The following is a 17758-nucleotide window of genomic DNA, read 5'->3' as shown; positions in this document are numbered from 1 at the left end:
AAAACCAGTGGTTGATAACCTTAACTAGAGAGAATGCATTTATTAATTTATACTAATTTCATTTGTTTCAGGGTCATGTAGAACAAAAGACAAAAGGATAACACATAGGAACCCCCTTCTCTACTGAAGCAGCCATAAGGTTCAGTGTTCCAGCTTTGAAGTCCCTAATATATTTTGGCTCATGAAAATGGATTAAGAAGATGTAGAATCATTCTGAATACCAGACTTTCCCAAGCTCTTTATGTGTAGGAGAGAGAGAAGTTTCCTGAAATGTGATACTCTTCATGGAAACATATGTCAAGAAAAACAATGTGAACAAAACTTGTAGTAGTCTATCAAGTGCTGAAGAAGCCCCTATTATTATCTCTAACACCTTGCCTTTAGGGCAAGTTTCACGATCTTATGTGCCAGATCTTCCCAGAATTTTTCCCAAAGTAGTACATCTAGCAATCTAGATCCCAGAAAGGGTGACCAGCCACTGCAATAATATCACAACAGTCAAATTCTTCAGACATGTCTCAAACACCAAGAAGACCTCCTTTCAAGGTATGCTATATCTGTGGCAGAGAATTTGGATCACAATCTATTGCTATACATGAACCTAAGTGCCTAGAGAAGTGGCGTATCGAGAACAATCAGCTACCGAAGCACCTTAGAAGGCCAGAGCCCAGGAAACCTGAGGTCCTTACTGGTTCTGGTTCCTATACACTTGAAGATGAAAATGAAGCAGCTTATTATAGTGCTCAAGCCCAGCTGGTGCCCTGTAGAAAGTGTGGCCGAACCTTTTTTCCTGACCGTCTCCCTGTACATGAAAGGTGCTGCAAAGGAGGTGGCAGCGGTGCGAGGCTACCAAGCACTGCTGCTGGTAAATCTGGTAAAGCACCAAGATCTGGACCTGGCCCAGCAAGTGGTGATCCATCTGAGGCCCATCAAGGAACAAGCAGGGCTGCACCAGCTGTATCAGACCAGGTAAATTGCTAAGCATGTGCTGTATGAAAGGATGTGCATGCATCTTGATGCTTGGCACTCCAGGGGAGATTGGCTTGCTATCAAATTTAAAATCACTTTTCTTCAGAAGGAGCTTTTAACTGCTTGCAAATTTTTCTCTGCTAAGTAGAGGATAAAGAAAAGGGAAATACTGGGAAGGGAATAAGGGAATACTTATTCCTATTTATTTTGATTTTCCTTTTGAATGGGAGTAGTTGGGTTCTCTGTTGAGAGTTTAAGAATTATATCCTCAAGAGGGACCATTGCTTGATTTAGTTCCCTAGGAGATTCTGCTGAGATCAGGCAAGGTTTGGATGTCATATGTTTTAGGAGATGTTAGGTATTTTTCTTTAGTTAACATGAAATGCAATGTTTCATTGTCCTGCAAGCATCCAGCGCTTCAAAACATGATTTTCATATTCTACTGTTATTCTTAACCTTGGCATGCAGCATCAGTTTACTGAGGACTTCATGTTCAAAGGCAGCAGTTCTGGGTATAACAACAACAAAATAAATATGACTGCACATTTTTTTCCACTGAATTTGATTCAGGATCCAAGAATAAAGAAGCTGATTCACATTATCCAAAAGCTACACAGAGTTTTGGAAAATTGGATTTTTTTTCTGCATTTGTTTCTGCACAAGCTTTCTTTTGGCCAGGAGTTTTGTAAGATACTTGTCTAAATTTAGGCCCAATGTCCAAATTAAATGGCCTTTCTTTTTTTTTTTTTTTTTTTTTTTTGTTTTTGTTTTTGTTTTTGTTTTGTTTTTTTTTTTTGTTTTTTTTTTTTTTTTTAATGCGGGCTGGAATCCTGATTGCCTACATTACTTTCGAAAATGGAATTTAGATCTCTCAGTCACCAAAGGAAAGCAATGCTATGCAGAGCATTTCTTAAGATGCTTTAGAAGGCAAAGTGTGTAACATGTCAGTTTACCAGCTGCTGAGTAAAATTAAGATAATAGCATTACCCTAGCTCACATGAGACTAAAGACTTCAGGAGTCCCTTTTTTATTATGCTATATGAGGCCACTAATTTATATATTTTGGTGAATATATTTATTATGCTATATGAGGCCACTGATTGATACATTTTGGAAAATTGATATATATTTGGCAAATTTGCTTTTATCAGCAAATTTTACATTATCCACAAGCAGTTCAAAGTGCTACACAGCTGCATTTATAGTTGTAGGAGAAGTGATGCTGTTTATACTACATTGTGCTCTTTCCCAAAGAACTGTCATTGCTCTAAAGGTGATTGTTCAATGAAAGGCATGGGTGTGAAGCAGAGAGTTTAATCTATCACACATAATTCTGTAGATTATAAAAGAGAGGGTGAGGGCAATTTTCTATAATCATGCTCCCATAAAAAAAAAAGTTTAGAGTGTGGTTTGGCACTGACAGTGATCTGTAAAAAATGTTACCCTCTTGCACAATGTATCTGCTCCCCCTGTGGATTCTTCACTCACATCTGCTGACTTTTTGAACAACAACATTATTGCCACTTTTTATTTCTGTGAGCTCTGCAGAGCCAAAATGAAATCTGTTCAAATCTGTTCTTCCTTCTGTGTGAACAACAGGTTTCCTCATTTACTTTCAAGCAGTTACAGTTCATCAGTTGCAGCAGAACTAATGAGGCTGTACAGCTTGCAGTTTGTAATTGACTTTGAAGAACTTTATTATTAACAATGACTTTCAGGAAGAGATAATGGATTTTACATCTCTTGAGGTCTATTCTTTAGTACAGAATGATGCATTAAAGCCAGAGATGTGATGGGAAGATTGAAAGAAATATCCTGTGATCCAAGGGTTTCCTCAGGACTTGCAGACAACTTTTAAGAAGCTGTCAAAGGAAGCTACTTTCCTGTAGATTTAAATTCTCTGTGAGAGAATCTTCATTTCCAGTTGAACATTTTGAAAGGTGTGGAAAACACTCATTGAAGGGTGTGGAAAAGCATTAGGCTTATGGAATAACTGCCGATTAATTATGAACAGGGACAAGGTCTGTGTCTCCACTAAAGTCTTCCTCTTTTTCCAGCATATGGTTTTCATTTTGCTCACCCTACCAGCTACTCAGCTGCTTATTAATACTGTTAAAAAATAGTGCTTCACTAGTGGTGGAGTGAAATGGCTACTGTTCTGGTCCTGGCTGGAAAGCATTTGGGGCAGTCCCTGTCTCATCTAACAGACTTACTCACTGTGACAGTGAATTATTTAAGTACTTGCTTAAAGTCCTGATTCAGCAGAACATCAGAGGAAAGCAATAACTGGAAAAAACCACCCAGCTCTTATGTATTTAAGAGAATTAGTGCTATTGTTAAATAAATTTATGCAGTGAAAGGTTCCCTAAATGAAAAACCTGGATTTTCCTCATTTTCAAAATAAAGTTCTGACTGATTTAGTGGTATACCATGTAAAGTGCTTTTTAACTTTACAACTGCAAGCACTTCTCCCTGTGTGCCTCCGCCTGTATGCTCTGGAGTTCTCTCCCCTTCAGCAAGTGTGGCATCAACTAGGCCAGTATCATTACTGACAAACTCTTGCTCAGTTCTGCATTAAATGTCTTTAGAGAGGGAGACTGAACAGCCTCAGTTAGCTATCTCTTCCAGTACCTGTCCTCGCCCTCAGAATCAATGAACACATCTGAGTTAATCATGTCTGGCTGTGTAGAATAACAGCTTTTGCTTAGAGACTTTCAAGGGTCACATCAGCTCAGAAATTCTGCTTTGGATTCTGCTGTAATACCCCAAACAATGGAAGTGGTGTCTGCAGCTACTGAAACTCAGACTTGCACTAAAACAGAGTCTCTGTTCTATTGTTTCATAGACAAAAATATGTGATATGTGTGAGTGAGCACCAATAACTTGCTGTGTGTATATGAGTTATGGGGTTTTTGACAATAGATAACTCTGATCTTAAAAGCCTATTAGATGGTGCTGCCATCTGCTGTTTCCTTCTTATCTGGTTAACTACCTAAAAAGATTTCACTGATATTCCTTTGCTGAATTATAATGCATTTTAACACAGTGTAAGTCTTGAAAATTTGTGTAGCAAGAGCTTTGATGTTGTATTTTGCTCTAGCCTAAAGCTATGTAGCATCTTGGTAAAGGGAAGGCTTCTTCAGGTGCAGTATAATTCTAATGAAGTTGGAAAGTCAATGATGAGCTTTTTTTGCCTCATTGCAGTGGTTTTGAATACCTTCCTAGAGAATACTGACAAATAAATTTGCGAATATAGAAAGTTAGATGAGAATGGACAGTGAAAGGATGGTTTGAATGAAGCTTACTGAGTATTATCATTGGGAATGACTGTGTCCTTCCTTTGCTTGTACATGGATGCACTATTCGTTGTACTGATGTATTCAATTTAAAAAAAAGCACATCGGGAGGAAAATGGGATATTCCATGCTTCCAGTGGAGTAATATTTTTAATTGTATGCATAATCTTGCAGAATTACCTTGCTTTTCAAGGCATATGATCCTAACATGAGTGCTGTTGTGGGCTGTGAAGTGCAGCTTTGGATAGTCATGAGAACCATATACCTTGTCCGTGATCCTTATGCAAAATGTCTTTTACTTGGCTGAGAAGAATGTGTGGAAAGGGTTGCTTTCATACAATAGACTGCTGCTGCTAAGTGCTTGCACCATTCTTTTCCTGAGCCTCTAATCCATGGGCAGTTCAAGTCTATGACAAGAGCTCCATCCCAGAGCAGGATGCCCCCCCTCTTCCCATTAAAATAAATGGATAATTAAACAAATAAGAAGGGAAGAGGTGTGTGCAGTCCTGGATGATAAATATTTATGTAGGGAAGTTTGGGATTCAGTCTTATTGTGTGTACTTAAGAAGAAATAAAAAGCTTTGTGCAGTATGGAAGGATTTGACCTCATGTAACACCATAACAGCAGCCTGGGGCTAACCTTAAGTAATGTCAGGTCTATTGAAAATACATAGTTGCATAGCCCTCTGAACTAAATAACTTCATTCATAGTCACGCAGACATACTTAGCAGTCTTGGAGTAAAAAAGAAAATAGTGAGACACCAGAGGAAAGCCTAACTACACCGTTAGGTATTTGTAGGTATTTTTATAATAACACATATCCTCAGGAACAGACCTTCCCTACAACCCTTTTTGAAAGTTAAAAACAAAGCAGTGAACAGACAGCCTAGCCACTGGCCTGTGAGTAGTTTGGGTTGGAAAATTGTGGTGTTTCCAAAAATAGTTTAGTTTCAAACTGCAGGCTTCCAGATGTTACATTTGGGATAGACACACTGAAAACAAAAAGAAATGAAGGGTAAATATCATCAGCTGTAGAAATTCCAAGTAAAGCTTATCATATCTTGGATTCCACAGTTAAAAAAAGAAAAATCTGTTACTACCAATTGTTAGGCTAATCTCTTTCAGGTTTTAAACATGTGTGCAGAGAAAAATTTGTATATACAATTGTATGTGTGGTGATGGGTCAATCTCAGTATTTTTCTGGAATAAAAATAATCCTATTCTAAGAGTGATATGATTTCTTTCAATTAATTCTGCTTTCTCCTGTTGATTCTGTACCATTTTTAATTGTGGAAATTGCAAAAGACAGACATTTCTACTTGAAAAGATTTCTGCATTTGCACTAGGATTTCTTTTTCTTATTCTGTTACCATAGAAGAGTCCCTACAATCTGAATCTAAGTCAAATTGCTCTTTCCTAGTTTGTAGCCAATAAGTAACTATTTAAATGAATGGCAGGAACCCAGCTAATGAGAACTCATGGGGAAAGTGTGTTCCCAATGATTTTACACCCAGCATTTTTTAAGAAACCATTTATAAAATAGTATAACCATACCCACAGCAGGCATGCACGCTAAAAAGAGTTCTTTGACCTCAGGAGTTTAGATTGTAGTTTCCTTATCTAAAGCTCTCCAGAGCCTACAAATAAACGTATAGTGTCTCCAGAAGACTTTGTATCTGGACCCAGAGTCTTACTTTAAAATCAGACGAGTTCTAGCTCACAACTTGAAGTAAAGAAGTAACTGAAATTTGTTAATGAAAAGTTACAATATGTTTTTAAAATAGCTGTTGCTATATTCATCTAAAAATAGGAGAAGGCTGTATTTTTATATATATTAGAAAATATGCTTATATAAAATACTGTGTTATCAAAGATAGCAAGGAAATTCCATTTGTAAGTCAAGAGGATGAAAATGTCCTTGGAGAGCCCATCTTTGGATGTTACGTTTCAAGACATTGTGAGAACTTTCCAGATGAAGTCCAACTTTTCCCAGAAAAAATACACTTTATAGAGTAGTATTTCTTTCATGTAAGTGAGATTACATGTGTGATACAGGAAGGCAATCTTATGCAGATTGTTCACTAATGACATTTTCAGACTGTAACATAAATACAAGAAGAGCTGCCCAGAATTTCGTGAACACATTGATGGGCTGACAGAAAGAGTCATAAATACGGGAACAGGTTATGCTTTGTCTTACACAGCAGCAGAGGAAAAAATTAAACTCCCACCACTCTTGTTTGAGTGAGAAAGGTTTCCTGTGTTTGGTCTGGCATGGCTGTCTGTCTAACTTGAGGAGGGCAGGGAATAGCTCATCTCTTACTGGTATTCTGCAGTCAGAAGTGTAGGAAGTGCTGGCAGTTGTGAGACCCATCTGTGTACCTCAGAGTTCTCCTCTGCAGCATGTTTTTATCCTACTCCCTGAGCACGGCTGGTACTGACACCACGCCTAGCCCAAGACGCGCCTAAGGACACAGCTGAGTCCATAATCTGCAATACCACAGTAATTATACATTTTTCAGCCTTAGATTATGTCTTTGTGAGGTTTGGAGTTGAGGAATCTTTTTCTTCTGTTGTTGGGCTGTTTTCCTTTGAGAACAAAAGCAGATCTTCAGTGTGGAAACAATGACTTGCTTAGAGTCCAGTTCTGCCCTTACTGCAGTCACTGGCAAAGTTCACACTAAAGCCTTTGGGATAAACAAACAGCAGTTTCTTTTTTGCCCCTCATCCTGAAATATCCTGGCTTGGTTTTAATCTTTGAAGGCCAAGAATTCCACCAGATAACTAATCTGTGTCAAAAGTGAGGTAAAGAACCACAATAATTTCTTGGGAGAGCTGCCCTCACTGTCCTGCTCAAGAGAGATACTAAGGCTGGACACAGCGCTTTGAGCTGTGTTCTGGTAGAAGATAGAGTCTTTCTGTTATTGTACTAGACATCAAGAGTTCAGCTGATGAAGCTTCTGTTGCTGCTTTCCGTTTTATGTCTGCTTGGTAAGTAAAAAATGGCTTCAACCATTTAAGATGGATGTTGCATTGCAACCTGATGAAGCAGAGGTGTTGTTTCTGCATGTGAAGACAGCATTTTCATGAACTTGTAGGTATGAAAATAAAAGAGAGGAAACTTAACACAGCTAAGTATAGCTTAGTCACACACATTAGTCATGCCAGCATCTGCAGAAGAAACCTGCCTGTTCCAGGTGCCCACTTAATGAGGCAGTATCTCTTACAAGCCTCAGGACTGATTCCCAACAAAACCAGACTGAAAAAAACAGTTACACAGATTTCACAGATAACACATTCATTATCTACATGATTGCTTTCATACAAATTCATTCTGATTCAAAATGAATATTGAAAACAATATTTATTCTTCTTCATGGTTGTTATTTGCAGGCAAAAGTGATAAGACGGCCACCAACAGTGATTTGCTACGTATGTGGCCGTGAGTATGGAACAAAATCTATTAGTATACATGAGCCACAATGCCTGAAAAAATGGCACCAGGAGAATGAAAAACTCCCCAAGTCCTTGAGAAGGCCAGAACCCAAAAAACCTGAAGTTAGAACTGTGCAAGGTAAGCCACAGACTAAATTAAGAGAGATGAGCAAAAAAGTGTGAGGAATTAAAAAAATATTTTAAAGCAATAGGTAAACAGTTTGCAAGTACTTTGTTCTCCAGTTTACTGTCAAGATCTTGTTTTAAGCTTTCCTTCTGCTTCACAGAAGGAAACCTTATATTAAAGTCTTGAAAGTAAAAGTAGTCATTATCTATGGAACATGGCTCTTGGGACATTCCCCTCTATGTGCCAATGTGTTCTGAATCAAAACACAAATAGGTTAGCAACCTGCTTCACAGCTACACTACTACTTTTTGACTTCTTTTAACACAGACATGTCTTAAAACAAGCAAAAACATCCAAGAATAACGTGCAGACATGACACAGAATCATTAAAATAAAATACCCTCAGGCAACATAGGTGTAGATACTTCAGCCAGATTCTTCTACAGCCAACAGCCCATATTGATCCCTTTTTATTTACAAGTCTGAGAAGCTTTCATTGTGAGACACTGTAATATAAACACAGTGGAGAAAAATATATATGTAGTACAAAATAAACAATTAATTTTTGCCAATTTTACATGTTTGTGCTGTGGGTTCTGTTTCCTAAGATTCCACTTCTTCTGATGATCCCCAGCATCCCCACAGATGGGCTGTCATATGTATCTGAGGGTCGTATGTTCACTCTAGGATGTAAAGGAATTCCTATCCATGCTTTGCCTGGAAGCTCTTCCCAGGACTTCCCATTCCCACATAAAGCTATTTCACCTTTCTTACTGGATGCTTTCCCTGGCCCTGCCAGCTGGTCTGAGCTACTTTGGGCCAAGTTTGGACCACTTCCTCACAGGCATTTAATTCACACACACTTTTTTTTACATTCCCCACAATTTCCCTCAGCTTCCCAAAATGTCTGGAAAAGTAGACAAAGTCTCCTACAACTCACTTGTGAAAGAGTCATACACTAGATCAGTTTACAGCAGTACAAAGAAATATGTCCTCAGAAGACATGCAGAAGAGAGCAGGATCACTGAGAACACTAACCAGATGTTCAAAATAATAATCAAATTTGAAGTAATATAAAATCGGAACTTGGTTAACAGATGCCAAGTGGCATACTTGAATCTGCAGTAAAAGATGTGTTCAAAAGACATCTTCATTGTATTTGCCTTTTAAGATGTTAAGCACTTTTTAATTATTACACATTGTGTGGTAAAACAGATGGAGAAAATGAGAATTCCATGTGAAAGAGGGGGATGCAGAAAGGCAAATCAGGTTATTTTGAAATACACTATTCTTATTTTGAAGGAGTGAAAGCAGAAAGACAACCACTCTTTGAGAAAACAATCTAGCAGAAGGCTCAAAGATATGAATCAGAAAGTTGTCTCATTTACTCAATGAGTCATATCACAGGCGCCTCCAATCTCCTGTGAGGTGTGTGCCCACGGTTCCTCTGGGGATACTGACCTGCTTCCAGCATCTGTCCCTAAATGCCTGCTGATGCAAGCCTGATCAGTTCTGTAGCTTGAGCTAAAACTGTTGTTCCCCCTGCAGCTGCCTCATATTCCTGGCCTTGAGAAAATAATCTCAGTGTTGTTCTTTTTCCATAAGCCTTACTCTTGATCATGTGGTAAATGCTGTAACTGACCTTCAGACCACATGCATGTACTGCATGCCTCACAGTTTCTCAGCTCAGGGGGGAGGGATTACCCCTGTTGTTGAATGAAATAGACAATGTTCAAAAAAAGCTCAGAAATATTAACTACTTACATAAAACTTTTTATAACTTACATAAATCTTTTTCTGAAAACTCAAGTGTCACAGGAAGACAACCACTGCCCTCATTACACAGTGTTTTGTTTGCGGAATGCCTAACACATGCCTGCAAGGAGAAAGTCATTTCTCTTTCTCCCTGTCCTCTTTTTTTTTTAATATTCCATAAACTTTCCAAAGTACAGAAAATACACATTCATTTCCTGTAAGCAGAGGGGATATTTGTCTCAGCCAAGAAAAGAAACACTACTTGGTTGCTCTTCTAACAAAAAGAACATTAGGAACAGGCATATTAAGAGATCTAAGGCTTATTGTGGTTATGTGAACCATTGGATATGATTCATATTAAAATTGTATGGGCCTTTAATGAAGAGCTCTATCATGTGCCAATGACAGAAACCATGGAATATTTTTAAATGCAAAAATCCTTTTCTTTCAAAAATTGTCCACTGCTAACAGTTCAAAGAAAAAAACCAGATTTTAAAATCTTTTTCTATATTGTCATACCAAATAAGAAGGGTGAAGCAAATACGTCTTTAATTTGAGCCATGTAGACTTTGTAGACTTTTTTCTGCATGCACTTCAAATGAAAATCCTTAAGATCTAAATCCAGGTATTAAGCAACCTGCCTGGCCTTTTTGCAAATCAGTTTGAAACAACACTATGTGAAAATCCATTTCAAAAGGAAAGTCCATTTCAAGATGAAAGTAAGCAATATTTTTTTTTACCCAAATTAAATCTTGAAAACACATCTAAGTGTTTGAAGAATGCTTCTGACTTTTCAGAGCAGTCATTCTTCCCGCAGTGGAAAATAACTGAGGGTAGGGCTGGATTAGTGTTTAGATGACAATAGATGCATCACTGCAATGACTTCACAGGAAGTTGTGGCTTTAAAGTACTGTAGTTTTTCTCCGTAAGGTTTTAGGCTTATCTAAGATTTACTTCAGTTTTTAGTATAACTTACATAGACTCTAACAGGAAGAAAATTGGGCGCCTTGTCCAGAGCAGTACAAAGAGCATATTCTCAAGTATGATATGCTCCCACCCATAGCCATGGTCAGATAACACATGCTTGTTAAACAGAGCTTGAAGCAAAGCCAAAAAGTGAATTTGCTGATAATAGGACATATGCAAAGATGTTAATAATTAGCTGAGAATGCAGATCATAACACACAGCATGATGTTTTCTCTGTACTCTCATACAATACAAAATTATTCAGTTTGAAGTTAATTTAATTCAACCCTTGGGACAGAAAACCAGCCTTTTTAATATACTTTTTACTCTTTTGCTTCTTTCTTTTCTTTTTCATTTGCAAAAGCAATATGGTTTGGTTAAACTGAAAGGCTCAGTCAACAGGTATTTCCTGAAAATATTTTCCATAAAGAGTTGAATGTGGGTCTCCAGAATGAAAGCTGATACTTTCTTTTTCTCATTTTCCAGCCAAAGGTTTCTATGATCTTGATGCTCTAAATGAGGCTGCCTGGACCAGTGCCCAAGCCCAGCTAGTTCCATGTGATATTTGTGGGCGTACTTTTCTTCCAGACAGACTGATTGTCCACCAGAGGTCCTGTAAACCGAAACCTGCAAAGTGAAGTGGGTGTAACACACATGCATACAAATGTGTGTCTGCTCACACATACACAAACAGACAGACACACATTTATCCTAAGCTAAATAAAGCGTGTGTGTGTGTGTGTGTGTGTGTGTGTGTGTGTGTGTGTGTGTGTGTGCACGAATACACACACATGCACCCATGCCTTTCAGAGAAACCATGAGAGAAATAAAATTCATCTGGAGAGACATGGTCACCAAAACTTTATTGTGTAATGATATCATGTGCTCCAAAAGTCTACAGAGTAAAAATCAGCAGTTGCTACTAAAGTGTAAAGTCAAATAGAGAAAATTGCTTCATTGAAAACAAAATTTTGCTTCTCCTCTTTCAAAGACTCTCTGGTTGTTGTAAAGATCTTTAGCCAAACTTGACTAACCAGAGAAACCATGTAGCTCCTTTAAGTTTGTTCATTTTTGTTTGGGTTTTCCAGTTTTGGGGTTTTTTTGTTTGGAGCATTCCAGTGTTCACATTCATGTGTAACTGCATCTCATGAAGCCCTTGACTGCTACAAGTGAAACCTTCTCATGTAAAGGGATTCATTTGTGTGGTAGAAGCTGACACAGGCTGTTTTTTAAAAAACACCCAGAAGTGCCCTCTTTTTATTTAAGAATGATGCTGACCATGTGATTTATCCTCAGCTCAGTAAGCTCATCATGTCAAAAAATTAGTAAGTCAGGGAAGCACATCTTGGTCATGAACTTTGTAAAAGAGAATATTTTAATGTCAAGACAAAATGATCATGATGTGCCAGATGGCATAAAATACCACCCTGCCCTCTGTACCAATTGCAGCCATAACAGAGCCAGTGCTGGCTGCAAGAGTGGGTATTATACAAGAAAACCACAGGGAAGGTGTTTGAAGGTGCTATTTTGAAAAATGCTGTTACCTTATGTAGAGGAATGAGTGCCAAAACACTCAGTATAGGAATATATCAGTATAGGAATAGGCTAAACACATGAAGGAAGCAATACTCCCTTTTACAAGATACAGCAGAGAGCAATTATTATTTTACTTACTCTGAAGCCTTTTATTAAGTGGTGAGGTTATTCAAAAGGTATGACAAAATCCAGTACAAGTTGTGAACTAGCAATCTAGGCTTCCTGATATCATGAAAGAAACTGTACCTCATGTATGGGCTTAAGGCCTAGAGTTGTCTGTTATGTATTATGTGATTGATATGACTTTTCTCAGAGCATTCACACTTACTATTGTACTTACAAATCAGAGGAAGCGAGTGCTTTCATACACACTAAAGTGAAATATGGGTACCAACAACTTTTCCAAGCGATCAAGCTGTGTGATTTGTGGAGTAAGTGAAACAAGAAGCAATATCTTTGTTCTGTTATTAGAGAAATGCTCCTGGCTCCAGCCCTGGCGGGCTGTTAATTCAGACTGGAGAAGTACCAGCATTCTTTGGTGAAAACAATTTCCAAAACAATCAATGGTACCTCAGCAGCCCTTTCATCTTTGGAATGAGGATTGTATAGTCTGAAGATAGATATCTTCAGGAGTCAAAGGTTCAGTTTCTGTTCTACAGAACAAAGCTGTGTAAACCCTGCAGATCTGTTCTTAGTGTCTCCAGCGTAAGAAGAGGTGCTGTCGGAGCTGGACCAGTGCCACCCCTCCTTCTTTTCGCTGGGAGAAGGCATGTGGCCTGAGGACAGAAGAACAGGGGCACTAGTTTGTGATTGCTAGACTGGCTCCTAGGAACTGCTGGCTGGCAACATATACTGCGAGGCCCTGAGGTCACACCAAGTGCTGGCCCACTGACAAGTGGTATGGTAATTGGAGGATTATGGATATCATACAATCTCACCTTTGTGTCCCCTCTTGCTCTTCCTGGAATACTCTCTTTTCTTAGACACAATAAGCATTTTTTGGTTACATCTGCCTCATTGGGTCATCGAGATTCACTACATCCACTTCTAGAGCAAAATAATAATTTAAAGAAAGTAAGCCTTTGCAGAGTCACTGCAATGTTTGGCATTAAATATTCAGCTCTGCCTCTTCGTGGAATTAATATATTGGAGTCCATGTGTAATTCTGAAAGTTGGACTTAGTGTCTTGATGGTTCTAAATCTGTCAGAGATTTCACCCAGAACATGTTTTCTGTGTTTCATTGACAGCTCTACACTTGGATATGTTTTGGTTTCTGGAATTTTTTCTCTAAAAGTGGTAAAATCTGTCTGATGAGCTGAATGTTCATGAACAATAAAAAAGTACCAATATTAAGTGTACGTTGTGTCTCATCCAGAAATACTATTGTAGGGGAACTGGTGAAGCCATAAGCCTAGAGTATGTTTTCCACATCATCTTTTAAAAAGGGAAATGAGGATCTGTCAAATTAAGAGCTGTCTCCGCTAGCTGGTGATTGCTGCTGAGTTCTGAATTCAATGTGGGATTTGAGAAATGGTTAGCCTTATCACTCACAGAGTAAAGTCAGCATTGGGCTGTGAGGGCTGATGGCAAGACCAGAGCATGCAGAAGCTCAGCTGGAGCCAACAGCCCTTGGAAAGATCTCAAGGGTTGTAGCATTCCCTTCCCTCCACAACTTCATGGGAACAATGATTTCCAAAATATGTAGAAATATAGAAATCACTGACATAGGAGTGCATATTGTTCAGTTTCAGACGTCACTCATATACCAAGGTTACTCTGTCACAAGCTTTTCTGCTGAGCTCACCAGTGCTGGTGTGTTTGCTGACGATGACAGTGAGGTCAAAGCAATCTTTGTTTACTGGGAGAAGCACTGAGAGTGCCTTCATGACTTGCTCTCAGCAGAGTTAAAATGAGATCTTACAAGCATTACAATTATGCCTTGGCATGTATAATTTTGACTTTTTTTGCAGAAGAGGAAAAGGAAATGAGAAATTGAGCTACTTTGCTTCCTTTGTTTCCGTTCTTTAGTGATTTGTCATTTAACCATATCTCATCCACTGTTGGTTCAATGTTATTTCCAGCTGAATCCCATGTTTCCTACTGCCACAGTACATTTAAAGAGCTGAAAAATATCTTCTAGTACTTCAAAACCAGTGACATTTCATCTAGTTTCCCATAGTTGTGCTGAGAGCTGGACAAAATATACAGAAAGTCAGGACATGGATTGACAAGCAAAATTTAATCACATTAAACAAAAGAGCATGCAGTATCTGATCATAAATAAAAGCCATGACTTATATTTTAGTGCAGCCATTTGAACCTACCAATTTCAAATTTAAAAAGAGGCATTTTATAAAAGCAAATCAGAAGATCATAGTCAAGCTAGAAGCATTTAATTGCAGAATTGAAAAATTGGGCATTAATGAAAGAATCCATAATTGTAGTTAAGTATTATATGCAAAGGGTTATAATCTCTTGAGTTGGGAATGTCACAGTTACCATACAAACTTCAAAAGGTCCTGCATCTTTAAGGGCAGTAGTTAAAAATGCCTGATAGGCTTGAACAAGACAGTTTCATGGGCCTTTTTTCTTAAAGGCTACTGGGAGTGAATAGACCACAACTTGAGAAATAAAAACTTCTGTAAATGTAATGTCAGTTTCTAATTGAAGATAGTGAGCACTTGTATGGATCTGTGAATTCTCTTTGCAGGCCACAGACCTAGAAAGCATATAGCACCATGTAGAAATGATGCTTTCAGTACTGACTACTGACAATTTGAATGCTTAAGCTTTACTCCAGGATTTGTAAACAGGATTTTTGATCCTGTGCTCACTGAAACAAATCTTACATTTATTGTACTGTATGTATGTATGTATACTGTACTGTATGAGTACAGGATGATCAGATGTTGACACATGTATATGCCTTAATCCAATTAAAGAGTGCAGTTTTTCATGATAGCACACAAGCTTTCAAAGCCTATGTTTGCTTAACAATAACAAATTCTTATAGTTGAGAATTTTGGGTTTATTACCCAATGCATAGAGCTGGTCCATGAAGAAGGAATTCTAGGTGGTCTTCTGTCTGAATTAATACTTTCTTTCCTGTGCTTAGTTTTGCTTCGCTGTCAGTGGGGATAAGGCTTCTGAATTCTGTATTTCTGAACTGTGTTAACCACAGTGGGGACAAATGAGTTTGCTGTATGTGGAGACATGCCACCCCCAGCAACATGGTAGGATTGTGCAAAAGCAGGATTCAACAGGGGTGTGAAGTCCACCAAAAAATGAAACCTGCAAGCCTGGAAACCCTCCAAGAAGTTGCCTGAGGGACTGTCTAAATTCTTGCATGCTGTTACTGTTTATTCCTTGGTCAATAACATAACTGACATACACAGTATTGATGACTCTGGAGCACACAAGAATGAGGTACTCCTCCTAAATATATATTTCTTTAAAAAACTTCTGTCATTTTCAGTTGAAGAAAAAATGTTCTAATTTTCACAGAGTTGAGAAGAGTTGACAGCAGAGCAGGAAATTGTACCTGACAAGAGAGACTCCAGGAGGCCAGACTGTTTAACTTCTCAAAAAAACCCATTAAGTGCCTCCCTGATAGCCTGTACATATCCAGACTAATGAGACTTCTTTCCAGAAGAAAACAACAGAACAATTTCCAAGCAGGAATTTGTTGCTAGTCAAACTCAGAAGGAAGAAACCCAGAACTTTCAAACAGCTTACTGAGATTTTCAGTAGATTGTCTGTGGCAGGATTTTTACAAACAAAATTTAAAAAAAAAAGTTATCCATAGGTATAATATGAATACATTTAGGCCAGCCTTGTGAAATAAAAACAGGGCAGGAGACTTTTCTCCTTTTAACGCCTTTATTAAAGTGATCAGCTCAGGATTAGGAAGCTCGACGGGGCGGCCGTCTCCGTCTTCTTCCCAGCGTGGCTCAGAGGAGGAGGATGTGCAGCTTTGTCCACGAAGGGCAGAGCCGGCGGGTCTGATCTTCACAGGAACGCCTGGGCGGGACCCTGGTGTTTCTCGCTTTTCCCTGCTTCCCAGCTCCAGGTCCCGTTCCCAGGCAGCTTCTTTAGTCGGGGCGAGGGGCACCAAGGTCTCCCAACATCTCTGCAGGTCTAGCACTCTATTCTTCACATCTACGAATCACTCTAATTCTTTAATTTTATATTTGGCTCGTTGGTTTTGGGGTTTTTATAAGTTTAATACGTCCTATGGTACACTGGTTCTCAAAATCTACATATTGTAATGCTTCTTTCCTCTCCAAATTCTCCCTGCCTGGTAAGGAGAAGTGCAGTTTTGCCTTAGGCAGGGTTTTACCAACACAAAAGGAGGGCTATCTAACTGCCCTGGCTACGGTCGTTAAGTGATACAAAGAGAGCTATTAACTCTAACGACTTGTAATTAACATAACAAGTAACTCTGCCCAGCAGCTCTGCCTCAGCAGCTCTGGTTTATAGATGTTGTAACTCAGTTTTTTTCTACTGATATAAAATTTAACAAAATTCGGTTCATAACACCTTGTATTACAGTATAGCTTGTAGAACACTGGACTCCCAAGATTTTTGCAGATGATCATGAAATATAATAATTAACATATATTTTTCAGGACAGTTTGTAGAAGTCTAAGAAAAATATTGCAAGTAACTAGTTTTGGAGACCCAAGGACCATTTACTAAAATCATCGTTCAGCCTTGGAAAGGTTGCATAAGTAATACATCCCAATGTTAGGGTGACTGAAGGTCCTTCGCACAGGCCTTTAGGTTCACACGTTAGTTCCCTCCGACTTCTGTTGACCCATTGGCCCATCGGCTCTGACCACGCCGTTCAGCCCCCATTACCGTTTATGTCTATCCCCTAGAATGTTCTCCCTTCCCTGAATCCCTGTTGGTCCTGTTTTGCTGCATTGCTCCGCCCTATCAATCCGAACGGCTCTCGCTGTCCGTAAGCCCGCTTTTGCACCATTCTGCCCTGCTCCCATTGGGCCCTAACCCTCCGGACTGCCCCCTCACCCCAGATATAGTCCTGGATCCTGGTTCTTATTCTGGTAGCGTGCTTGCGGCTGTGTCCTGTCTTTTTGGATTTTCAAGCAAGAAGCTGTCCAAACACCATCCTTCCTCAGCCTTCCGGTGGTTTTGTGCTCCAGGCCCACGTGGCCTGCCTGGGGACCTGTTTTGGCGTGTTGCTACGTCTGCCTCCCGAGCAGGGACTTTCTCACTGAAGTCCCTGAAAGCAGCCCGGCGATCATCGGGAAGAAGACACGTTCAGGTTAGCCCGACCCTGACACTAAGCCCGTGTGTTTCTGGGCGAGGGCGCCAGGAGAGGCAGCACCCTTGGTGCCGCAGGGGGGGCGGCTCTGTTGGTGAGCCCCCGCGGGACCTGGTGTGCCGGACCGCTCCCCAGACCCACGGGAGGGTGGGCGGCAGGGAGGCTGCCCAGGCTATGGGTGCTTTTCCATTAGAGGTCCTGTGGGTGAGGGGGAACAGCCGTGGGGAATGTGCTTAGCGTGGCTGAAAAGGATGTATATATGCAGGTTAGGGAAGTTTTTAATTCTTAGGGAGAAAGAATTTACAAAGAGGGATCTGAAACAATTCATTTGTTGGTTGTTTAAGAATGTTCCTGTCATTTCTAAAGACTCTGTTAATTCATTAG

The 17758-nt window shown here is 39.4% G+C and overlaps 1 protein-coding gene across 1 annotated transcript; it reads left to right on the top strand.

Annotated features, from left to right (window-relative positions):
• Window positions 1-284: 284 nt before the first annotated feature.
• Window positions 285-11188, top strand: LOC115915691 (zinc finger protein 474-like). The gene is given in 4 exon segments (XM_030969300.1): window positions 285-446; window positions 448-969; window positions 7660-7840; window positions 11037-11188. Coding segments are annotated over 4 exon segments (1017 nt in total).
• The last annotated feature ends 6570 nt before the right edge of the window (window positions 11189-17758 follow it).

This window comes from Camarhynchus parvulus, chromosome Z (assembly GCF_901933205.1).
Source record: "Camarhynchus parvulus chromosome Z, STF_HiC, whole genome shotgun sequence".
Taxonomy (NCBI): Eukaryota; Metazoa; Chordata; class Aves; order Passeriformes; family Thraupidae; genus Camarhynchus; species Camarhynchus parvulus.
The sequence above is the reverse complement of the archived record's forward strand: the minus strand, read 5'-3'. Positions and strand labels throughout refer to the sequence as shown.